This window comes from Acartia tonsa, chromosome 15 (genome assembly GCF_053477335.1).
Source record: "Acartia tonsa isolate MP-2025a chromosome 15, ASM5347733v1, whole genome shotgun sequence".
In the NCBI taxonomy this organism is placed as follows: domain Eukaryota; kingdom Metazoa; phylum Arthropoda; class Copepoda; order Calanoida; family Acartiidae; genus Acartia; species Acartia tonsa.
Window position 1 is genome coordinate 891,450 of NC_137274.1, and position 27,500 is coordinate 918,949.

Genomic DNA, 27,500 nt, shown 5'->3' on the forward strand with positions numbered 1-27,500 from the left:
TGCCAATAAGCTTCTCATACACCCCCGCAAGACCAAATGTATGGTCTTTTCCTCCCCCCGAGAGATACTCACCCCCGCTGAGCTCGCAGCTAAGACCAACTTCGAAGTTTATGTAAACATGAATAATCACAATGAAAATGATGAGTCAAAAATTACTAAGTTGGATCTTGTTAGCGGTAACAACGAGGGTAGTATCAAACACTTAGGAATTCAAATAGACGAGAAAATGAAATTTTCTTATCATCTTGAAAAAGTCTATAGCAAAGTCTCTAAAATAATTTATAGTATGAAAGTAATGCGTCATTTGTTGGACAAAAAACACCTAAAGCTACTCTACACTTCTTACATTAAGTCGAACATCGAATATTGTTGTCTCCTGTTCACTGCCTGCCCTATGTATCTGTTAGCACCAATTATTAAACTACAAAAGCAAGCCATTAGAATAATTGAAAATTTACCAAGCAGAGCTCACACAGCTGAATTCTTTAAATCTAATGGCATACTTCCATTCAACCTATTAATTGAATTCAATGTTTGTAAATTCATGCACGCCTATAAATTAGGCATTTTTCCTAAAATCTTTGAAAACACATGGAACTTTGTTCAAGACAGACATACGTATGGCACAAGGAACAGGAACAACTTTGCTTACGAACCGGGCACCAATAGAAATTTTCTCCTGCACGCCCCTCTTAACTCTTTTCCAACTATTTTTAACAACCTTCCACTTGAAATTAAATTAATTGATAATAAAAATATTTTTAAGAAAAAATGTTTTACTCATTACCTAAACAAAATTGAATTTTAATTAAAATGCAAACACTTTTCATTCCTTTTATTCAACTTTTGTTTACTAATGCTAAAAATCTCTGTTCCTTTTGAATTTTTTTTATTGCGCAGGCTAAGTTTCTATCCGTACTGCTTATTTTTAGCCCTCGACTTTCTGTAAGCATTAAACTTCTTTGTTAAAATTCAATAAAACAGCATTTTCTTAACCTCAAATCTCAACGAATAGGTTCCGTAGGAACCGACACACATACCCAAGTATAGAGTAGCTTGGCAAAGTTTGTTTTTTGTCCATTTTATCGTTTTTACATTTTACATTTTAACCTTAGTTTATTTTTTTTATATTATTTTTATCCAGCAGCTAAAGAATAACGCAACCTCTATCTATCTAATAAAATAACAAAGTTTTTTGTTGAATTTTGGCCGAAAATTTATTTATTTAATTAAATTTTGATATCGAAATTTATTATAATGACTATCGCAGACTGGTTAAGCTCTTGTACAGAGGGCATAGCCATCTAGGAGTCGTAGTCGCTGGAGTCGCCGTCGGGTTCCTGATGGAGCAGCTCCTCTAGAATGTCCTGCTGGACTGTGACCAGGCGGTCCATTGCGGCGATGGCGTCCATGTTGGCTTGGAAGGACCGGGCTAACGTGGGCAGCGCTGCTATTAATCGCACGACTAACCCATAGTTCCCATACATCATGCGGAGGACTTCCTCATCGATGGCATCGTTGCGGAACCTCCTCCACATCAGCATGTCGCCCTCGTACACGACGCCATTCAACCTGCGCTTGACCATAAACCAGAGGTCCAGACAGCGCCTGTCTACCCCCGGAAATGGGAGTAGATCAGGCACTGCCGCAAGATTCAACAGCTGCTGGACGCCGTGCACGGGTACAGGATCATCTAATTCGTCGCTTGTGTCGAGCATGGCGACTAGCTCCTGCACCTGAGCATGGAGGGGAACATTTTCCTCACCTCCAGCCTCCTCCGGAAGTTCCGGCGCTCCTCCTGGTATAGCACCTTGGCCTTGTCCTACTTCTTCTTCTTGATCTGACATCTTGGAAACAATTAAATTTTGACCTAACCTACCCCATATTTATACCCCTTTTGTGTTTTAACACCATACATTATGCAATCTTTAATTCAATTTATTAATTAGTAATACACTTTCCCCACTTCCGTTTCCCGCGTATTTTCTCCTATGCTTCACAACCAATTGTTTCCCTCCCGCCCTTTTCTCTTATTCTTCCGTGCTATACCAGGAAACCACTCTTCCCCCCACCCCCTTTTCTTCCCCACCCCCCCTTTCTACCTATACCAAACAAGCGCCGCTCCGTCTGTCTGGTAGGTAACCACGGCCGCGAACAAACCACTCACCACGCCCCATTTTCTCCCCTTCGTTTTTTCCCCCACCCCTCCTCCCCCATACCTTTCCAACTCCCTGATTTTCCTCCAATACTTAACTAGTCTCTTACTTCACCAATTTATACTTTTTATCTTGTTTTTTTTGATGCTAATGCAATATTATTACTAGGCTTGACCCATAGCAACATATTAACAGACATCCTATTGCTTTATATACATCCTTTAAACAATATTAATGAAAGTTCTTAGCAAGATATCTAGGATTTATTAATTAAAACAAAATTGATGAATCTATGATAAATTTTAAAATTAAATTAGCACACAAATTAATTCTTTTTTTAAATTTTTAACAGTACTATTTCTCACAAAACAAATTCTTTTATATAGCCATATCAGACACATCTTGTAAACGATTTTGCAGTTTTTTTTTCTTTCACTGATGATTATTTGTTGATTTTTTGTGGATTTTTTACGGATATTTTTGCGGATATCTTGTATATGAAGTCGTAGAGAATTTGACCATAACTAGTCTTGACCGGTAATGGCCACTTTCTGGAGCTAAAGTTGGAGACAAGCCCCCTCTTGAGCAGTTATCTGCTGAGCAATTTCACCCAATTTATTTTCATGATACTCCATGTCTTTGTTGGGGTTATACAGAGTGAGTGCCAACTCGGTTTCAAGATAACCTTGCTGGTATAGTAGACGGGCTACCTCACGACGCACTTCTTCGCTGACATTGTCACCATTAACTATATTGAGAAGTCGTTGATATGTTATTGTCAATCGATTGCGTAGCGGCTGCCACATTTGTTGGTATTCTTCCTCTCCGAACATTTTCGTGCCTAAACAACAGTAGGATTAAAACTCCACTAAAAGCTAAGCTATAACCAAAATTGAGCGCGCAACCATGACCCACTTTCACCCTTCTCTTTAAAAAGGGTAAGATTAATGTAAACATTTTTTGAGCACAAACCACTTTCCCCTCACCTCCCCTCTCCCACCCCCCCCCCCCTTCTTTCCCCTTCTTCTTTTTCCCACTACATATTGATGCCCCATACACAGCTATGCTGTGACCAGTTCTCAAAACATAAAAATCAGATTCCGGAGGAATCGAACATTACACATTTAGGGACACACTCCCATTACTCAAAATACCAAAATCAGATTCCGTAGGAATCGCATATGACCTATATTTTATTTTATTTTGTACATTTTGTACATTAGTGGATTATTATATCCCTTCTCAAGAAATAAAAATCAGATTCCGTAGGAATCGAAACCAATCATTACACCTTGTTCACTTAGGTACCTAAATACATTATATAGGTACGGTTTATTATCTATAGACACATCATTAGAGTATCTTATTCTATTTTTTCTATTGGATTGGACCAGCGTTGTCGCGATATTTATCGTTACCCTGTAATTATTAGTGTGGAGATGTCCTTATACACGGACAAAACTCCACTCTGTAATGAGAATAATTTGTTACAAAGGAAACTGTCTAGGTAGAGCTGAAAAAAGGATCACAACGGGAATAGCGACTTCTTCTGAAGGTTTTGGTTCCTTAATTGTTCCGAATTTATGCTTGGAGAAGTTGCAACTGATAGTAGGAGGATGTCTGAAATACACAGCAAGATATTGTATTTTTATTATCATTATTGTTAAGATTATTTATTTGCACATATAACATTGTATCGGCTTGGCAAGCGTCAAAGTACACCAGTGGCTCCACAACCCTTAAAGGGTTATGCCAACTATCTGGTACAATGTTGCATGGAATTTTTCTGGTAAAATGTTATCTTTATCCTATTCGAACTGGCCTGGCAACTAGGTGGAGACGAAGTTCGGTCAATTCCATGCTAGGTACTTAATAATAGTTATTATGTAAATTGTTCTCAAACCTGCATCAAACATAACAAACCAGAATAATCAAACCAATCAAAGCATAGTAACTTAATGTATGATATATATCTAATAAAATATGTTGTACCTTTGAGGAAAATAAATCTTATCTTATCTTATCTTACAGAGAGAGGGGACGATGGGATGTATATTACACTGGTCCCCAAAGTTTTAAAATAATGTTTATATTCGTTGGCTTAACAACTTTGGAGACTGTTATTGAATTCTGATTGTTTTTTTTATTAAGTTGAGTGTCCAAACGTTTCAACAACTAATTATATTGTACAGAAGGGTAATTTTGTGTATTAACTTTGGGGATGTGCATCAATTTATCGGCCATTGCTTTATCCCTTTAGAACACTGATTTTTCATGTCTGGGCTGACCAGAGATTTTCTGTTTTAAATAGCAGTCCATTAAGTCAACGGACAGACAATAAAGTAATGCATTAGGATTGCTTTTATTACGTTTAAATGGTCCAACGGACTTTCCGGTAATAATTAAAGAGTTGCTACGCTTTTAAAAATGTAAAAACCATCATATCAATTCTAAAATCGCCAGGACAATTCTTACATGCCTAGATTAACGACAAAAGCTACGGATGGACAGACATACGGACCGGCCATAAATATAGAAAAGCTTCGCTTTTGAAAATAATCAGTGGAGAGGTTTTGTGATTTTTTTTATTCATTTTATTTTTGTAATCCATATAATAAAGTAACAGGATGTCTTTCTGTTTGTCTGTGTGTTTGTATGTTTGTACCAAAGGATCTTGCTAACTGCTGAACCGATCGGGTTCTCCTTAACAGGGTAGCTTCTCATGGGTCCCGAGAAGGTTTATAACCATTTTGGGGGAGGGTACCACCACCCTCCCAAGAGAAATAAAAAAAATATAAAAAAATTACTTATAGGGCTTGAACGCAACATAGATTGTTGACGTAGTATTAAAAAACACATTTAAAGTGCCACTAGAGGCCTCTAGGGGCGTAGCCGCTAGTGATAATATAAAATATGGATTATATTAATTAAGGAAATAAAATTCAGGTTGCTAATATGGACATCATTTATTGGTCTGTTTGTTCTCCCAATAGGATGGGAGGGGAGTAGCGAAGCTATTCTATAATTTGATTTGTACGTCCGTCCGTCTTAAACGTTTTGTTGTAAACGTGATTATCTCGGGTGTAATAAAAGATAGAAGGCTGAAACTTCTTGTCAACATTCCCATCAATATGGAGCAGTGCGCTGAGACTGCTTTAAGGCAGGTTTTAAGCTACTTTTTTATAATTTTTACATAATTCTCCATATCTTTTGTGGTTTTGGTTAAATTGCCCCCTAAACATACTAATAGTGTCACGTGCATGACAGAGCAGCATTTTTCAAATTATCCCCAATAATGATACACAAAATTAACCCTTCCAAAGATTAAAATTAGTGGTTGAAACGTTTGAACACTCAACTTAATGATCGGAATAGTCCCCTTTGTGGCAACGCCCCTTAAAAGGAGATTCGTCGTATTTTTAAAATGGCTTTTTATAGGTTATTTTGATTAGGTTATGTTATATTGGGTCAAGTGATTTTCCCACAGGGTTAGGCAATTGGCCCCGTAGGGTTAGAGCCCATCGCAGAGGCTAGAAATAGAAGAAAACCTACTGTGAAAAATAAGAAGAATCGCCCCTTAAGGTGCGTTGACATGAAAGGGACTATATCCCATCTTTCTAAAAAGTATCTTAGCTTCTCTTTAATACACTGTAAAGCTATTGGGAAAATGTTATTTTCTCGGCTGATATGTAAACTAGAAGGCTGAAATTTTAGCTGATGTCTGTCTGTCTGTTGTGCACCCAATTTATTTACCCAAGGACGTCCGAGCTTTTTATTTGGGGGGGGGGGGATAGTAAAATATTGAAAATCAAAAATTTTTAGGGTGTCGTACAGAGAAAGGAGGGGGGGGGGGGGTAATCACCTTTTTAACCCCCACCCCCTTGGACACACAGTAATAAGATACCGACGTTATGATATGATCAAAATATTTTTTAGAAACTTTTCAGAAATCAGGAATAGGATAATAAAATTAATATTAGGGTTTGGCCGAATATCCGGTTTGGCCGGTTATCCGGCCGGATATCCGACCATTTTCAATATCCGGTCGGATACCGGATATTAAAACTATCCGGTTACAGGATATCCGGCTGATTTTTGACGCCGGAAATCCGGTTATCCGGCCGGATATCCGGTAATTAGCCGGATACCGAAGGTTGGCCAGATATCCGGCCGGAACCGGATATCCGGCATAAGAAATCAGCCGGATATCCGGTATCCGGCCCAACCCTAATTAATATGCAGGCATTTTCATGTGTAAAATTCTGTCTATTGTAGTTATTAAGTGAGGGGGAAAAGATTTATTTAATTACCAATAAGTTTGTATTGAAGAATATTAGATAAAACATAAAACAAAGGAAAAAACTATTTGAAAATTACCAAATTGTTAAAAATGGGACTTACTAACAGTTGATAATTTTTAAAAGCGAAGCTTTTCTATAATTAGGGTCGGTCCGTACGTCCGTCCGTCCGAGATAGATAGCTTTTATTCGTAAATTTAGGCATGTTAGAATTGTCCTATCGATTTCAAGTTTTGCATGATAATTCCTATAGTAGTTAGGTACGATTTAGAAAGCTTAGCAACTCTATAACCATTACCAGAATGTCCGTATGTCCATTTGAAACATGTTGATTTTTCTACTTTTTTTACAAAAAATTTTTATGTGATCTAATTATCCGTTTGATCTGATTTTTGGTATATTGACCTGGAACAACAAAGAACAATATTATAAGCAAAGCAACTCTATAATCAAGTCATATAAATGTAAGTATGTCCATAAACATTATCCTGTATCAAGCAGTTTTTCAACAAATTTACTTACAATTTTGCTTCGACTCTTATACATTTATATTCTGATTATTCAGTTCTGACACAAGTGTTAATGTCCGTTTGTCCTTCGCTCCTAGTTCGAATAAGATCTCATTAAGTACCTAAAAACAGCTGATTTAGTCAAAATTGTTTATTTTGGTAGGTTATTTGAAAATCATTTGAATCAATATTTTTCAAAACGGTTTTCAGATCTGTAATCAGCATTTCAATGCAATCATTTTGATATGCAACATGCCTGTGTTTGAAGGAATTTCAATTTTTGGTTTTATAAGGGGGCGGGCACATTTTATACCCCCCACGCGCCCGTTGTTTTTTTAATTGAAAAACCTCTTTCAAGTTTCACAGGGTTTTATATTGGCCCAGTAACCCTTGCCAATGTCTGCTAATGTGAAATTCCAAAATTGACCCACCCTAGTATACTATACAGTAAAGCACAAAAGACACTTATCTTTATAGATTTGATTAATTGTATGTAATGTTTTCTAAATGTGTCGAATCAACAAGAAGTTTGTCATCAACTTAATTTTTCGCATGGAAATAAAAAACAACGGTAGTTTTGTTATGGAGTAGCTGCGCTACTGATTAGGGAGGGAGGGGACATAGTTTTTTTTAATACACTAGACCCCAGGTTTTATAATGACGTTTCAATTTAATTTTGATTGTTTGCTTCATGAAGTAAATGTAATCTACAGAAGGTTTAATGTTGTGTATAATCATTGGGGATATACATCAATTTATCGGTCATTGTCTCATCCCTTTAGATCCCTGTTTACTAATTATGTTAAAAACTTGATTTTCTAAATATTCATCTAATTCTATAGGAGGGATGGAAGCACATGGCATTTCCAAAATCTTATTTCATATTAATACAAAGTTTAGGGTTTGACAGCCGCCTTGTTTTTGGCAGCTGCGGTTGCAGAATGTTAAAATTTAAGCAGATCTTCTGCAGACTGCAGCTGATATCAACCTTGTTTGGCGGCTGGGTTTATGAGTTTTTTTTAGAGATGGGCTAGTTTCGGCGACAGATTGTCCCTAATTTAACTCTAAAAAAAACTTAATTATTAATAAGAAGATATTGAAAGATATAAAAAGAAATGATATTGCATTGGCCAAAAAAAAAACAGGTGCATTTCAAATTTTCAATACCATATAACACAACACAATTATACACAGTTATTACAATGATCTAGAGCGCAGTAATATGTCAGACATCAAACTGACAATAAAACAGAGAAAATGGAGATGGTTGGGGCACACTCTAAGGAAAGGGCATGGTGATATAACCAATCAAGCCTTGACTTGGAACCCCCACATAGGAAAGAGGAAACCAGGTAGACCAAAAACAACCTGGAGGAGGGCCCTCTTAAGTGAACTGAAAGATAAGAAAATTCCATCTTTCAGCACTGCCTCAAAACGTGCCCAAACAAAGGAAGATTGGAGAACCATTGTGCATGGCCTACGTTCTGCCGAGAACTAAAAGGCAATGATGATGATGATGATTACAATGTTACAAATAAATTAATGTGTATTACTAGGCAGGCATCTAAATTGGATAATCAATGGTCAATAAATTGATGTACATCCCTAATGATGATACACAAAATTACCCCTTCTGTATATTCCAAGAAACTTTGGACACTCAACTAAATGAGCCAAACCAAATCACAATTAAATAAAATTTATTAGAAACATATATATGTAGATACTAACATTATCCTATTATAAATCTATAATACAAAGTAGAACGATGTCTGTCTGTCTGTCCGTCTGTCTGTCTGTCCGTCCATCTGTCTGTCCGTCCGTCCGTCCCTTAAGATCTCGGTAACCACTGAACCGATCGGATTCTGCTCTTCAGGGAATATACCTACTGGTCCTGTGGTGGTTTTAGGCTATTTTCTTACCCCCAACCCCCCAAAAAACAAAATATCCCCCCCCCCATTTTTTTTGTAGGGGATCTCCTTGGTCCTTTTACGTATTTTTCCCAAATTTTTTTTTATCACCTCTTGGGGCAAAGCACCTAGAGGCTAGGGGCGAAGCCGCTAGTCCTATTATATAAAGTAGTAAGCGTTTTTTGTCTGTCCCGAAGGATCTCGCTAACCGCTGAACCGATATTGTTCTCCTTTACAGTGAAGGTTCTTATAGGTCCTGGGAAGGTTTTAAACTATTTTTGGGGAGGGTATTACCCCTAGAAAAAAAATGATCCCCCCACAAAAAATATGTTTTTACTCTTTTAAAACTAAAATTTTTGGATGAGGTCGAGTTTTCCCCTACCTACCTTAAATGCCCCTAGAGGCTTCTAGGGGGCGTAACCGCTAGTTAGATTTAAAGAGTTACCTCGCAACCAGCGATCTAAGGGATAAGACAATGGCCGATAAATTGATGTACAATTACCCAATGATGATACACAAAAATTATCTGCCCTGTAATTAGTGGTTTAAACGTTTGGACACTTAAAACTGAAACAACCAATGAAAATTCAATAAAAGTCCCCAAAGTAATAATAGTTGTTTCTCGCATCGTATTATAAACGGCTTTCCGCGGATATAGAATGTACAATTATGAGATTAAAACTAGTTTTTTTAGCCCCGAGGTGCCGAAGGCACCGGCTAAAAAAACGGTTTTAATCTTATGATTGTGCATTTTCATATTCGTAGAAAGCTGGATATACGATGCTAGACATAGTTTTTCCGTATGGATGAGAACTGGTTCCTTTCCACCAGTTTCGAATGAATACGAGAATTTTTTCTTTTTAACACTTTTTTTGTAATATACTCAAAAGCTTCCATCCATCCCTTTTGTCATAGCATTTGGAACAAGTGAGAAAAAAATTCTCTTCAAAAATATAGAATCTTCATTGAAAAGGCCAACTAAGCAGTTCAATACATTAAAATTGTTTGTTCTTTTATTCATACATATAAAATTTAAAATTTTACGATTTTACTCAAAATAATTTTTAATTATTTTAACAATTTACACAATTAAAAACAATTTTTATAAAGTTTAATTTTTAACACTTATAATTTCTTATTTTGTATGTGTATACAATAAAGCATATAATCAAACATTTAAGAGAGACACCTCGCGGTAAAATTCTTAACTACATACTAGGGTTGGGCCGGATACTTTTTTGGCCGGATACCGGATATCCGGCTGATTTTTAATGCCGGATATCCCAATTCCGGCCGAGTATCTGGTCAACGTTCGATATCCAGCAAATTACCGGATATCCAGCCCAACCCTACTACATATCATAAAATTATGCTAAATGTCCTATATTTAAGATTCTAGACGATCAAGCAAATTAATTGAAAATCATTGGACTGTAAATTACATTGGTACCCAAAGTTTTATATTTTATTATTTTAATGAAAATTTGGATATTATTATTAGTGTCCAAACTTTTCAACCAATAAATATAATCTACAAATGGGGTAATTTTAATTACATTACCATGAATTTATATCATATATTTAGATAGAGGGGACAATGGGCTGTTTATTACACTAGTCCCCAAAGTTTTATAATAACGTTTTCTTATTCGTTGGCTTAACAACTGTGGAAACTTTAGTAATTTTTGATTGGTTGGTTAGTTATATAGAGTATTCGAACGTTTCAACCACTAATTTCAATCTACAAATGGGGTAATTTTAATTATCATTACAGAGGATGCACATCAATTTATCGTCCATTGTCTTATCCCTTAAGATCTCAGTAATATTCATAGTTATTTATCGCTCCGTATTATAGACAGCTACCCGCGGATAGTATATGACTGAGAACCGGTTCTAATCCAGCGGATATTAAACGGATTCCCGCTGAATTTATAAAACAAAATGAAGCCATACAAAAAATATTAAATAAATGGACATATCAAAAATAGATTAAGGAAAAAATGGATAAATGAAAAGTAGATAAGTAGATAAATGAAATAAAAGAATAAATTTAAAGTGTATAAATGGACCAATTAAAAGTAGATAAATAGATAAATCAAAATAAGATAAATGGATAAATGAAAAATATATAAAGAGATGAATTAAAAGTCGATAAATAGATGAATGAAAAGTAGATAAATAGAAAAATGAAAAGTAGATAAAAGAAAAGTCGATAAATATATAAATAAAAAGTAGATAACTAGATAGGCCGGATATTGAAACTATCCAGATACCGGATATCCGGCTGATTTCTAATGCCGGATATATGGTAATTTGCCGGATATCGAACGTTGGCCAGAAATCTGACCGGATACCGGATATCCGGCATAATAAATCCGGCAAAAAAAAGTATCCGGTCTAACCCCAGCACCAATCAACAATAGTCTATCTATGTATCTTACTAATTGAAGCCTTATAAATTTATAAGAAAAGAAGGGAAAATCACATAAAACGAAAGATAGACCTATCCCCCCCCCTTAGATAAAAAATAGGGGTATAGTCCCTTTCGTGGCAACGCCTCTTAAGGGGTGTTTCACATTAGTTTTTATAGGTTAGGTTAGGTTTGGTGATTGCACCGCAGGGTTTGGCAATAGGCCCCGCAGGGTTGGAGCCCCCGCAGTGGCTAGAAACAGGGGATAACCTAATGTGAAAATACGACAAAATGCCCTTGAAGAGGCGTTGCCACGAAAGGGACTATACCCAAAAAGATCAAACGGATAATTAAATCACATAAAAATTTGTTGTTAAAAAAGTAGAAAAATCAACATGTTTAAAATGGACGTGAGGACATTCTGGTAATGAATATAGAGTTGCTACGCTTTCTAAATCGTACCTAACTACTACAGGAATCACCATGCAAAGTTTGAAATCGATAGGACAATTCTAACATGCCTAAATTAACGAAAAAAGCTATCTATTTCGGACGGACGGAAGGACCGACCCTAATTATAGAAAAGCTTCGCTTTTAATAAAGTTGATGTCTTCGCCCGGAAGCGACGTGTCGAGATCCCCTCCCATCCCCCCCTCCCCTGAAATAGTTAAAAACCCATCCTGAACCTATAAGAAGCTTTACTGTAAAGGAGAACCAAATAGGTTCAGCGGTTAGCGCGTGGACTTTTGCTAAAGACAAAAAAGTTTACTACTTTATCACATACTCGCGGCTGCACTCCTACCCTCTAGGAGCTCTATATTCGAAGGGATATAGGTGGAAAAATATCCTAAAACCTTCTTAAAGCTAAAATTTTATTCAAATAGCTTAAAACCAGCGCGGAATCTAAGTGAAGCTTCCCTGAAATAGAAAAGAGGTTGTCAAGATCTTTACATACAAACAACAAAAGTTTATCTAAACCCATTTTCAATTTTAGTTTTCAATAAAAATATTTGGAAAGAGAGAGGGGAGAGAGAGGGAGAGAGAGAGAAAGAGAGAGAGAGAGAGAGAGAGAGAGAGAGAGAGAGAGAGAGAGAGAGAGAGAGAGAAAGAGAGAAAGAGAGAGAGAGAGAGAGAGAGAGAGAGAGAGAGAGAAAGAGAGAGAGAGAGAGAGAGAGAGAGAGAGAGAGAGAATGAGAGAAAGAGAGAGGACAATGGGCTTTTTATTACACTAGTCCCCAGAGTTTTATGATAACATTTTCTTATTCTTTGGCTTAACAACTAAGGGGACTTTAGTGATTTTATTGTTTCATCAACAAATTTTATTATACAGAAGGGGTTATTTATGTGTTTCATCATTGGGGATGTACATCAATTTATTGGCCATTGTTTTATCCCTTGAGAGAGGGGGGGGGGGGAGGGAGGGGTATATCACTTGGAAAAAAAGGGATTATACAAAATTTTTATGATTTGATAATTCCTAGTTATATTTAGTTTTTAATAAGTGGTCTAGTTGTTGATTTCGGTATAGTGCCTTTCGTGGCAACGCCTCATCAGGGGCGTTTCGTCGTATTTTCATATTAGTTTTCATAGATTATTTTAGGTTAGGTTAGGTTAAGTTGGGTTAGGTGATTGTCCCCAGGGTTAGAGCCCCCCGCTAGAGGGGCTAGGGAAAAGCTACTGTGAAAATACGACGAAACGCCCCTTAAGAGGCGTTGCCACGAAAGGGACTATATCCGTTAATTGTTTTTCCAGCATTGCTTCGAAACCGATTAATATCCGCAGGATTAGAACCGGTTCTCTCAGCCTTACTGAAAAATCATGTACAGCATCGTATTACAGACAATTTTCGTCGAATAAAAAAAATAAAAATCATAAATTTTTACCAATTTGTGAACCCTGACCTTCTTATAATTTATCATATTAATATCCGCGGAAAACTATCAATAATATGATGCAAAAATAACTATTCAAATGTGGGGATGATGAGCTAAAATTAAAAGACTATGAAAAGCTATAAAACAAGGATGACAACATCCATAAAAGCAAAGGACTTGATTATTGAGTTGCTTTGCTTAAAATTGTACTTTGTTGTCCTAGGAATCAGTATACCAAAAATCAGAACAATCAGATAATTAGATCACATAAAAATTAGTTGTTAAAAATGTAAAAAATCAACATGTTTAAAATGGACGTATGGACATTCTGGTAATGATTATAGAGTTGCTACGCTTTCTAAATCGTACCTAACTTCTAAAGGAATTACCATGCAAAGTTTGAAATCGATAGGACAATTCTAACAGGCCTAAATTACGGACGGAAGGACCGACCCTAATTTTAGAAAAGCCTCGCTTTTAAAAATGCACGAAATCAAAGAAGATTCTTTTATTTTATGTTTCAATTAGGTACCACAAAAATAGTCATGATGCTGGTTTTGTGAAAACAGGACAGCCATTTATGTTGCATTTATCCAAAAAATATGATTTTTAATACTTGATATCTTAAATACTACCTAATAGAAAATTGAAATTCTTTCAAATATATGTCCTATTGATGTAGTTTAAACTATTGAACAGAAAAAAATATACAGTTCACTAAATTCAAGTTTAAATGCACTTCATGCAACTACCCTTTTAATTGGTATTTTTTACAGTGGAGTAAACATTTGTGTACGTCCAACCGTTTTTTTTTCAAGATTTTGTTTTTGAAGAATCTTAACTGCTCCTTCTCGCTAGATATTGCAATTGAAAAATGGTAAAACGACAAGATACAATTGAAAGCCATATGAGCACAGGAAAGAAAAGATATATTTATATACAATCCTTATAATACAGTAACAGGATGTATGTTTGTCTATGTGTTTTTATGTTTGTACCGAAGGATCTTGCTAACCACTGAACCAAGTGCCCCTAGAGGCCTCTAGGGGGCGTATTCGCTAGTCGATATATAATTAACTGGATGTTGTACCAGATTTTCATGTACTCTAATAAAGTGATACTCCCAGCTGGCTAAAATAACAATACACCCCTCCCCCCCATCCACCCCCTTAACCCCTCCGCCTTGACCAATAAGGTAACAAATTTTCCCCTGTCAATACATACCTTTATTTTATATCCATTTCATTTACTTTATTCCAACGAATAAGAAAACTTTAATTACAAAACTTTGGGGACTAGTGTAATATACAGCTCATTGTTCCCTCTCTCTTTGCATTTTACCATTTTATAATTTAACTTGCTTTTTAGTTTTGTTTTATATCTTTAAAGCATAAAGAAATGTTCTATCAGTTTCAAACCTTTACCATTCGATAGACCTTGCCTACTTTGCAAAAACTATTGGGCCGATTTTTAAAATTCAGCCTGTATAAAAAGATATTAAAGATTTTATTTTTAGTTTTGAAAATATTATTTTACGTGTATTGACGCCATCTTGGATTATGTTAATAAATTTATGTTAGAAGATTTTTTTCGGAAAGTTTTAAAAAATTTAATTTTTCATAATGAAAAAATGTTGGAACTGAAAATGTCCAAAAATTAAAAGATTTTTTCCATTTTATTTGGAAGATTTTTTTTTCATTTTTATTAAACATTCAAAGCTACTCATGTAGCTGCGATTTTTTATCATTGGGTTTAACATTATCTAGAGAGAGAGGTGACTGTTTATTACACTAGTCCCCAAAGTTTTATATGTTTCTTTTTTTTTTATTCGCTTGCTTAAGCAAACTTGGGCACTTTAGTAAATTTTAATTTGTTGGTTTGTTTAGTTGAGTGTTCGTTCGTTTTAAACACTCATTGTAATCTACAGAAGAGATGTATCAACATTGTACAAGAAGAGGTAATTTTGTGTAACATAACGGGGATGTACATCAATTTATCGGCCATTTATCCCTTTAGAGACAGAGAGAAAGAGAGAGAGAGAGCGAGAGAGAGAAAGAAAAACAGAAAGAGAGAGAGAGAAAAAGAGAGAGAGTTTGAGAGAGAGAAAGAGGAGAGAGAAAAAAATATAGTGAGAGAGAGAGAGAGAGAGACAGAGGGAGACGAGAGAGAGAAAGAAAAAGAGAGAGAGAGAGAGAGAGAGAGAGAGAGAGAGAGAGAGAGAGCGAGAGAGAGAGACAGAGAGAGAAATAGAGAGAGAGATAGAGAGAGAGAAACAGATAGAGAGAGAGAGAGAGAAAGAGAGAGAGAGAAATTAAAAGAAAGAGAGAGAAATAGACAAAGAGAAAAGTGACAGACAGATAGAAAGATAGATATATAGAGAAAGAGAGAGACAGAGAGATAGATAGAGAGAGACAGAGAGAGAGAGAGACAGAGAGAGAGACAAAGAAAGAGATAGACAGATGGAGAGAGAAAAAGAGAGAAAAAGAAAGAGAGACAGAGAGAGAGAGAGAGATAGAAAGAGATAAAGAGAAAGAAAGAGAACAGACAAATAGAAAGATTTATTATTACTTGGATCTAACACCAGATCATCATGTACTCTAAGAAAGTGAAACTTGTAGCAGTCAAAAATAACAATTCCATCCCCTCCCTTCTTACTGGATGAATGAACTGACCAATAAATGACAGGGGAAATATAAACCTAAATTGACGACAAATTTCCCCCTCTCGTAATAACCACATTCATTCTACATATATTGAAAGATTGTCACTATTTTGTTGAATATTTAGGGAAGAAGGGGACATTGGGCTGTTCATTACACTAGTCCCCAAAGTTTTATAATAACATTTCTATTTGTTAAATTAAAAACTTTGGGGACTTTTATCAAATTTTGATTGGTAAGTTCATTTAGTTGAATGCCCAACGTTTCAACCACTAATTGTAATCTACAATTTTTGTGTATCACCATTGGGGATGTACATCAATTTATCAGCCACTGTCTTATCCCTTTAGATCCCTGTGAATATATATCTTTTTTGAAATGAAGATGACCCAGAGGATAGCTGCCCGCAAGAACAGGTAACCGCTTTTGGATAGCTGGTAGATAGAAAGTGAGAAATCATAAAATGGCGTCCCAGTTTTTAGTCCGTCCGTCAGTCAGTCCGTCAGTCAGTCCGTAACGCTATGGGGGAAATGGGATTTACTCAGCTCCTATAAAAGATAGAATGCTGAAATTTTTTGACAACATTCCCATTATTAAGGAGCACAATTGACTATAAAACATCATTTGCGGTCGGACCGATTTTTAGCAGGTTTTAGGCTATTTTTATATTTTTCACATTTTTCTCCATATCTTCAGTGTTTATGGTCCGATTTTCAAAATTTTTTCAGTTACAGATATCAAAATTAAATTTCCTGTCGTTTAATGAAACAATCATGAAGGCCAGACTGCCTTTTTAGCAGGTTTTAGGCTATTTTTCACATTTTTCTCCATATCTTCAGTGTATGGTCCGATTTTCAACATTTTTTCAGTTATAGATATTAAAATTAAATTTCCCGTCTTTTAAAGAAGTCAACCATGACGGCCAGACTGTCTTTTAAGCAGGTTTTAGGCTGTTTTTTATATTTTTAACATTTTTCTCCATATCTTCAGTGTTTATAGTCCGATTTTCAAAATTTTTTCAGTTGTAGATATCAAAATTAAATTTCCCGTCTTTAAAGGAAATAACCATGACGGCCAGACTGCCTTTTTGGCAGGTTTTAGGCTATTTATAAATATATTAACACTTTTTTCCATATCTTCAGTGTATATGGTCCGATTTTCCAAATTTTTAAAGTTTTTAAGGATTTAAAAATTTAATTTTTTGTCGTTTTAAGAAAACAACCATGGCGGCCAGACTGCCTTTTATCAGGTTTTTGGCTATTTTTATATGTTTTACATATTTCCCAAGATCTTTGTTTATTTTGATCCAATTTTCAAACTTTTATGGGATATCAGTATCAAAATAATTTTTCCCATTGTTATGAGCATCTTTAATATAATTAACTTTGAACCATCGACATCATACAAAATAAAACAAGGTTTCATGTTTATTTTATCCAATAAATCTATTCTTGATTTTAGTAAAAACCTTTTAAATCTACCTGTACATATTCCCATCTACGATTTTTTTGTGCTTCGCTACTTATGGATGTTGTCATCCTTGTTATAAACTTGAGCAGAAAACTTAATAGAAAGCAGTATTACAGACAGAAGGGCAATCAGACAGACAGACAAATTCACTTGGCAATACAATTCTGGATATGTTACAGGACAAAGTGTAATGTTGAAGATAATGAATTTTACCCTGTTACTAGCATTATTAAAACATTGGTTGATATACCAGCATATTTATTAGTACAGGTCAAAGTAAAATATTGCTGGTAACAAACCTTACCTGGATTCTAGCAATATTACAACATTGCTGGATCTACCAACATATTTATTAGTACAGTTCAAACTAAAATGTTGCTGGTATCGAACCTTACCTGGATTCCAGCATTATTTCAAAGTTTCTGGATCTACCAACATATTTATTAGTACAGTTCAAAGTAAAATGTTGCTGGTAACGAACCTTACCCGGATTCTAGCATTATTTCAACATTGCTGGATCTATTAGAATATTTATTAGTACAGTTCAAAGTAAAATGTTGCTGGTAACAAACCTTACCTGGATTCTGGTATTATCACAAGTATCCTAGATATACCAACATATTTATTAGTACAGTTCAAAGTAATATGTTGCAGGTAACGCACATTACCTGGATTCTAGCATTATTATAATGTTGCTGGATCTACCAACAAATTTATTAGTACAGTTCAAAGTAAATTGTTGCTGATATCAAACATTACCTGGATTCTAGCATTATTTCAAGGTTTCTGGATCTACCAACATATTTATTAGTACAGGTCAAAGTGATATGTTGCTGGTAACAAACATTACCTGGATTCTAGCATTATTTCAAGGTTTCTGGATCTACCAACATATTTATTAGTACAGGTCAAAGTAAATTGTTGCTGATATCAAACATTACCTGGATTCTAGCATTATTTCAAGGTTTCTGGATCTACCAACATATTTATTAGTACAGTTCAAAGTAAATTGTTGCTGGTAACGCACCTTGCCTGGAATCTAGCATTATTATAATGTTGCTGGATCTACCAACATATTTATTAGTACAGGTCAAAGTAAATGTTGCTGGTAACAAACATTACCTGGATTCTAGCAATATTTCAAGGTTTCTGGATCTACTAGCATATTTATAAGTACAGTTCAAAGTAAATGTTACTGGTCAAACCTTATCTGGATTCAAGGTTCCTGGATCTACCAACATATTTATTAGTACAGGTCAAAGTAAAATGTTGCTGGTATCAAACCTTACCTGGATTCTAGCATTATTTCAAGGTTTCTGGATCTACCAACATATTTATTAGTACAGTTCAAAGTAAATTGTTGCTGGTAACGCACCTTGCCTGGAATCTAGCATTATTATAATGTTGCTGGATCTACCAACAAATTTATTAGTACAGTTCAAAGTAAATTGTTGCTGATATCAAACATTACCTGGATTCTAGCAATATTTCAAGGTTTCTGGATCTACTAGCATATTTATAAGTACAGTTCAAAGTAAATGTTACTGGTCAAACCTTATCTGGATTCAAGGTTCCTGGATCTACCAACATATTTATTAGTACAGGTCAAAGTAAATGTTGCTGGTAACAAACATTACCTGGATTCTAGCATTATTATAACGTTGCTGGATCTACCAACATATTTATTAGTACAGTTCATAGTAAATTGTTGCTGATATCAAACATGGATTCTAGCATTATTTCAAGGTTTCTGGATCTACCAACATATTTATTAGTACAGGTCAAAGTGATATGTTGCTGGTAACAAACATTACCTGGATTCTAGCATTATTTCAAGGTTTCTGGATCTACCAACATATTTATTAGTACAGGTCAAAGTAGAATGTTGCTGGTATCAAACCTTACCCGGATTCTATCATTATTACAAGGTTTCTGGATATACCAACATATTTATTAGTACAGTTCAAAGTAAAATTTTGCTGGTATCAAACATTACCCAGATTCTACCATTATTTCAACATTGCTGGATCAACCAAAATATTTATTAGTACAGGTAAAAGTAAAATATTGCTGGTAATGAACCTTACCTGGATTCTAGCATTATTTCAAGGTTGCTTGGATCTACCAACATATTTATTTTAGGAAGTTGTTCCGGTTGCATCAGCCAGCAATGTTGATTGGAGCAGCACTGCCCAGCCGAATACTCATCTGTTCCAGCAATCTAACTTAGGTATGGATTTCAAACCGATGGATATCTGCTGGATTGTAACTGGTTCTCAGTCATACTATCCGCATTATATCCGCGAAAAGCTGTCTATAATATTAAAAATAACTATAAAACTTAGGGATATAAAGGGATAAGATAAAATGATGTAAATCCCCAATGATGATACCCATTTGTGGTTGAAACGTTTGGACACTTAACTTAATTAACCAAGCAATAAAAATTTCCCCCTACCTGGGTAGAATAGTAATTTGACTGAGGGGACAATGAGCTGTTTATTACACTAGTCCCCAAAGTTTTATGGGGACTTTTTGATTGGTTGGTTTATTAAGTTGAGTGTTCAAACGTTTCAACCACTAATTTCTACCTCCAGAAGGGCTAATTTTGTGTATCATCATTGGGGATGTACATCAATTTATTGGCTATTGTCTTATCCCTTTAGTCTTTTGTTGCAGCGCAAGTTCTTTATACTAGAGTAAGTCTGTAAGTACGTTCAAATAAAGAGCAAATACCAAAAGTAAAAATCGGGGATCTAAAGGGATAAGACAATGGCTGATAATTTAATGTACATATGCAATATTGATACACAAATTACCTCTTCTGTAGATTACAATCAGTGGTTGAAACGTTTGGACACTGAACTTGATAATCCAACCAGTCAAAATCAATTTAAGCCCCCAAAGTTAATAAGCCAACAATAAAGAAAACGTTTATTTATAACTTTGGGGACTAGTGTAATAAACAGACCAATTTCCTCTTCCTTCCTGGTTTAATACAAAAAAAGTATAGCCAACAAGCGAAATAAATCTAAAATAATATTTGGGGGACAGGTAAAAAAAAATACTATAAAGCATTTACCCCCAAATTTACTAAAAATCATTATACTTATTTATCGCATTGTATTATAGACAGTTTTCCGTGGATATTAAAAATAAAATTTGTTAGCACCGAGGGGCCAAAGACAAAATGGTATTAATTTTATGGTTTTTATTTTAATACTCACGGAAAATTGTCTGTAATATGATTCTTTACATGATATTAATCGGTTATCAAATAAAATTAGTTGATTACGGCTATATCCTAAGAATGGAGATTTATTATTACTTGGATCATACACTAGATTTTCATGTTATATAATTAAGTGAACTTTGTATCGGGCTAAAATAGCAATCTCCCCCAACCCCTCCTTTACCCCATCCCCTTCCCATCCTACTAGATAAACGGCCCGACCAATAAATGCGAGGGGATATTGCAACCTAAATTTACGACAATTTTTCTCCTGTCATAATATCCACGTATATTCTACATCCATTTTATTAAGTGTATTATCATTGGGGATGTACATCAATTTATCAGCCATTGTCTTATCCCTTTAGATTTGTGGTCTATATTACCTATAGCAAATGATTAGCCGTTTATAAAACTTTGGGGACCATTTAATAAAACTTTGGGTACCATTTTATAAAACTTTGGGTACCAGTTTATAAGACTTTGGGTACCAGTTTATAAGACTTTGGGTACCAGTTTATAAGACTTCGGGTACCAGTTTATAAAACTTTGGGGACCATTTTATAAAACTTTGGGTACCATTTTAAAAAACTTTGGATACCAGTTTATAAAACTTTGGGGACCATTTTATAAAACTTTGGGTACCAGTTTAAAAAACTTTGGGTACCAGTTTATAAAACTTTGGGTACCAGTTTATAAAACTTTGGGTATCAGTTTATGAATCTTTTGGTACCATTTTATAAGACTTTGGGTACCATTTTATAAAACTTTGGGTACCAGTTTATAAAACCTTGGGTACCATTTTATAAAACTTTGGGTACCAATTTCTAAACTGTTTAATTCTGTAGGTGAGGAACCCTGCCAGCTTGGGTCTGACTGTCAGCACAGGTAAATTATTTTCCGCTGGATTAGAACCGGTTCTCAGCCATACTATCCGCATAATATCCTCAGAAAGCTGTCTATAATACGATACAATAAAAAAAATGGAACAATGGTCATAACTAAATACGTTTAAAAGTTCATACTGCTGCTATGTCAGGTGTGTGACATTAATAGTTAGAGTAGGAGGAATGTCTTGGCCCAAAACAGGCGCAGCAACTCATTACCATGCACAGTTAGGACTTCTCGTGCAATTAAAGAGTTGGTTGTCTGATGGGCATTACTTAACCTAATACCCCGGGTTATCTTGGGTTGTTGGACAATGGCGTTTGAGTGTCATGGACAGCACTCTTCCTGTATTAGGTAATTGGTAGGTAAAAAAAAATCAGCTGATCCTAAGTACAGCAAGAAGCGCACATGCCGCATAAGACTATGAAAACTACAATGTCGTCTTCCGACCAGACTTGAGGGAGAGCACCAACTATTCTTTGTTTATAGCAAGGCAATGCGGATGAAATGCTCTGTGTGCAAGATAGTGGCTCATGAAGGATGTGCTCCTAGGTAAGCATTACAGACTGACAGACAGACAGACAGACAGACACAGATACAAGTGTTCTGTGTGCAAGATAGTGGCTCATGAAGGATGTGCTCCTAGGTAAGCATTACAGACAGACATACAGATATATAGACAGACAGACGGATAGAAAGAGAGAGAGACTTACAGCGGACAGACAGACAAACAGAAAGTCAGACAGACAGACATACAGACAGACAAACAGACAGACAAACAGACAGACAAACAGACAGACAAACAGACAGACAAACAGACAGACAGACAAACAGACAGACAAACAGACAGACAAACAGACAGACAAACAGACAGACAAACAGACAGACAAACAGACAGACAAACAGACAGACAAACAGACAGACAAACAGACAGACAAACAGACAGACAAACAGACAGATAAACAGACAGACAAACAGACAGACAAACAGACAGACAAACAGACAGACAAACAGACAGACAAACAGACAGACAAACAGACAGACAAACAGACAGACAAACAGACAGACAAACAGACAGACTAACAGACAGACAATTAGACAGACATATAGACAGACACATATACAAGTGTTCAGTATACTAGATAGTGCCTCATGAAGAATGTGCTCCTAGGTAAGCATTACAGACAGACATACAGATAGATAGAAAGACAGACAGTTAGATAGACAGACAGACTTATAGATAGACAAACAGACAGACAGACAGACATACATACACACAAAGTGCCTGTTAAGCTCTAATATCCCCCCCCCTTTTTTTTATATAAAACAAAAATAACAATGTCTAACCCCTGCTTTATCCCTGCAGAAATTAAACCTATAGTGCCCTAATTCTGCGAGGCTACCCATTACTCAATATAACCTAACCTAAAGTAATTAAGAAACAAAAGAGAAACTAACCACCACCCCATTATTTCACATTTATCAAAAAGTTTATTGATACAAAGTTTTAACAATAATAACATTAATATTATACACACAATTAGGTTGGGTCAAATGGGATAAAAATAGGCTCCTTCCCCTCTAATATTTTAGGGGAAGGGTTTGATAACATAACAACGGTAATATTTACAGAATTAAGGCGGGTTAAGTACAATGATAGCAGATTCCTTTCCTATATTTATTCCTTCAAAATTCAACATAAAAAGACATTTTTTACAAGAGAATAAATATAGGTATTTTCATTTTCTCAAGCTGAAAAACAGTTTTAATTTTTTTGTGGTACCAAAACTCAAAACAAGGACATGGCTAAATGCAAGGGTCTGAAACTCGTGTCTCCAGATCTATCCACTATTGCGTTGGAATATAGTTTGAAGCAAAGTTATCAAAATGTTAGGTAGTAATGGCCAGAACAAAAAATACTTTTTTGAACAACATTTTGACGGATTTTTGAGCATTTACTTTTATTTATATGATCATACTGTACATTATTACTGCTCAACAAGGTAGATGTCACTACTTTTGGCGTATCTATTCTAATGACGTCAGGAACTCCCCTATACCCCCTCTCTTTTCTGGGAGGTTTCTTTCCCCTTTCTCTTTCTCTCTACTATGACGTCAATAGAATATGTAGGCAGACAGCTGTGACATCTATCTCCATATTTCTAGGGCACTAAATACAGCTACTGTTATTTTCATTTTAGGTAGGGTTGGGCAGGTTACTTTTTTGCTGGATATCGTATATCTGGCTGATTTCTGATATCCAGTATCCAGACGGATATCTGGCCATGCCCGATATTCATCAAATAACCGGATATCCGACAATAGAAATCAGCCTGATATCCGGTATCCGGATAGTTTCAATATCCGGTATCCAGCTGGATATTAAAAATTGCCGGATATCCGGCCAAACTCTAATTTTAGGATCCAGAAAAGTTTGCCCTGCAAGATATCATTCATAACAGCTGATAGAGATTACAGGTAAACTTAGAAAACGCCCATCTTAAAAATACCCACCCCAAAAAACGCCTTACAAATGTATACCTCAGAAACTGACGGTCAGACAAAGTGAATTATATAGTAACTTCGCTACTAAAAAACAACCTTGGATATTTTAATGAAAAAAACTATTGTTAATAAAAATCTTCCAAAATTATGTCACAAATCTTCAAAAAATGTATAATATCCTATGGCAAAGTATTTTTTTTCTTTATTTTGTGTAGCAAATGAACAGACAAATGCATATTTTAAATTATGTAGTACTAGCGGCTTCGCCCCTAGCCCCCAACGGCTTTGCCCCAAGAGGTGATAAAAAAATTAATACAAAATTCGTAAAAGGACCAAGGAAATCTTCAACAACAAAAAAAACAAAAAAAGGACCAAGGAAATCTAAAGTAAAAAAATGGGGGGGGGGGGGTTAAGGGTGTCCCACCCCCTAAGAAAATAGCCTAAACCCACCACAGGTCCAGTAGGTATATTCCCTGAAGAGTAGAATCCGATCGGTGGTAACCGAGATCTTAAGGGACGGACAGACAGACGGACGGACAGACATCGTTCTACTTTGTATTATAGATAGAGTGGAAAATATTTGGTCAGGTGAATTTGAGTTTCCGATTGTGTACGTATCACCCTCAATATTTAATACAAGCTAAAAGCTTTCAACCTCAAAAAATTAAAAAAATTAAAATTTTGAATGTATAATGTAAAAATCGCTTTTTTTTCACGAATTAACTTACTTAATTAATGTAAGCTGAAAATAGCTTTTGCAATAGTTGGGTTATCTGTCATACAAATATGTAAAATTGTAACTGGACAAAGTGTCTCAATAAATCAGCCATGTGACGTCATTAAAATGAGGGTTTATTCATCTCTTTTTTAGGGCTTTTCTTTCCCACTTTCCCTCTCACCTTACTCATTCTTATGACGTTACATGGCTGATATTTGAAATACTTTTTCCAGTTACGAAAATATGTACAATTCATATAGAGAAGTTTTTTCTTCTTAAAGCTTTTCTATAATTAGGGTTGGTCCGTCTGTCCGTCCATACGTAACGGATAGCTCTTTTCATTAATTTAGGCAAGTTAGAATTGTCCTATTGATTTCAAACTTAGCATGATAATTCCCATAGGAGTTAGGTATAAGTTAGAAAGCGGAGCAACTCTATAATCGTTACCAGAAAGTCCGTACGTACATTTTTAACTGTTTCATCATCAAATTTTTATTTGATAAAATTATCCGATTGGTCTGATTTTTGGAATACTGATTCCTAGGACAACATAGTACATTATTATAAGCGAAGCATCTCTATAATCAAGTCCTGAAACAATACCCTGTATTTAAGCAGTTTTTCAACAGATCTACTTACAATTTTGTTTCGTACGACTTTAACACATTTATATTTTGATTATTCAGTTCTGACACTCTACTCAAGTGTTGATGTTCATTTGTCCTACCGTTTCAGAAATTCGATTCGCTTATATGGATGTTGTCATCCTTATATTAGTAGGAAAGCTTCTGTAAAATTCTAATTATCCATCCGCTATCCCTATATAAAACAAGGATGACAACATCCATAAAAGCGAAGCACTAAAACGGTAGGACAAACGGACATTAACACTTGTATAGTTTCAGAACTGAATAATCATAATATAAATGTATAAGGGTCAAAGCAAAATTGTAAGTAAATTTGTTGAAAAAAACTGCTTGATTCGGGATAATGTTTATGGACATACTTACATTTTTAGGACTTGATTATAGAGTTGCTTCGCTTTTTACATTATACTTTGTTGTTTCAGGAATCAATATACCAAAAATAAGATCAATCAGATGATTAGTTCACATAAAAATTTGTTGTTAAAAAAGTAAAAAAATCAACACGTTTAAAATGGACGTAGGGACATTTTGGTAATGATTATAGAGTTGCTACGCTTTCTAAATCGTACCTAACTACTGAAGGAATCAATATGCAAAATTTGAAATCGATAAGACAATTCTAACATGCATAAATTAATAAAAAAAGCTATCCGTTACGGACGGACGGACGGACAGACGGACGGACGTACGGACGGACCGACCCTAATTATAGAAAAGCTTCGCTTTTAAAAAACAAATTGGGACAATGTGGATATCTTGGCTACTGTTCAAGATAGACAGCTTCATTTTTGACCAAAACTCATCAAGTAAACAATGTGTCGGTCATTTATGATGCAAAACCAAATCCTATTTAAAAGCGAAACTTATAGTCGATCTGTACGGGACAGATAGCTCTTTTAGTTGATTTAGGCATGTTAGAATTGTCCTATCGATTTCAAACTTTGCATGTTGATTCCTGTAGTAGTTAGGTACAAGTTAGAAAGCGGAGCAACTCTATACTCGTTACCATAATTACCGTACGTTTCCGATTGATCTGATTTTTGGAATACTGATTCCTAGGACAACAAAGTACAATGTCATAAGCGACCGTTCTCTATAATCAAGTCCTAAAAATGTAAGTATGTCCTTAAACATTATCCTATATTTAAGCATTTTTCAACAAATTTACTTACAATTTTGTTTCGACATTAATACTCTGATTATTGAGTTCTGACACTCTACAAGTGTTAATGCTCGTTTGTTCTACTGTTTCAGAGCTTCGCTTTTATGGATGTTGTCTTTCTTGTTTAATGTTTAATAATTAAATGTTCTTTTTGATTACTAAAATTTGCTCAATAATTCACTTTATCTGTTGGTCCATCCATATTCTTTTTGTGGTTTGATATTCCAAAACATTTTACTTTTTTGACAACAAATTTTTGAATGTTATAATTATCCTATTTATCTGATTTTTGGAATACCGATTCCTAAATTACAATTACAATACAAGGTGCAATGTTATAAACATGTCAATTCCTAAAAATGTAAGCATGTCCTTATACAATATCCTGTATTGAAGAGGTTTTGCAATAAATTTTTTATACTACTTCGTTTAGACTTAGTATGCATTAGTATTCTGCTTATTCAGTTCTGACTCTCTACAAGTTTTAATGTTCGTTTGTCCTAAATTTTAATGTTACTCCGTCACAATTTTATTTTCAAGGATTTTAGAAGTTCATTTAGATTTTAAAAAAATCTTCAATAAGTCTTAATTTTACCAACTTTTTAAAATTAAAAGTTTACTGTTGTTTAAACCAAGTAATGTTCGAATGCTGGGCATTGAATTGTCTGCATTTTGTTTCTGACTTTAATTTAGTGATTGATTCCAAAACACATTTCTCATCTCCTAATTTACCCCTCTCCTACCTCTCTTTCTCTCTCTCTTTACTCTCGGAGATTTGGACGCCATGGAGAGGGATAGAGTTACTGAAATAAAAACAAATTGAAAGGGTCCTACGACAAACGCAGGAGTCCCAAACGTCGGAGTGGACACTTAACCTAACCTATTTTAGACCATCTTATAGGTTCTTTAAATGCCTAACCGCTGCGGGGAGCTTATTTGGTCATTCATATCTTAACCTAACCTAATCTGTATAAAAATACTTCATAGAATTAATATTTTAACACTCCTGGTTTTGTCCACTCCGACGTTTGGGACTCCTGCGTTTGTCCTGGAACCAT

General features: G+C 35.2%; 1 protein-coding gene across 1 annotated transcript in view; it reads left to right on the top strand.

Moving 5' to 3' along the window:
* The first annotated feature begins 13,976 nt into the window (after positions 1 to 13,976).
* The window catches only part of LOC145307089 (eye-specific diacylglycerol kinase-like), a 58,703-nt gene continuing 45,179 nt past the window's right edge, over positions 13,977 to 27,500 (top strand). Inside the window, exons 1-6 of the mRNA XM_080149423.1 lie at positions 13,977 to 14,075; positions 16,203 to 16,236; positions 19,433 to 19,520; positions 21,371 to 21,410; positions 21,900 to 21,962; positions 23,832 to 23,888. Of these exons, the coding sequence (XP_080005549.1) occupies positions 14,035 to 14,075; positions 16,203 to 16,236; positions 19,433 to 19,520; positions 21,371 to 21,410; positions 21,900 to 21,962; positions 23,832 to 23,888 (323 nt within the window). The 5' untranslated portion in view covers positions 13,977 to 14,034. The remainder of the gene's footprint in view (positions 14,076 to 16,202; positions 16,237 to 19,432; positions 19,521 to 21,370; positions 21,411 to 21,899; positions 21,963 to 23,831; positions 23,889 to 27,500) is intronic.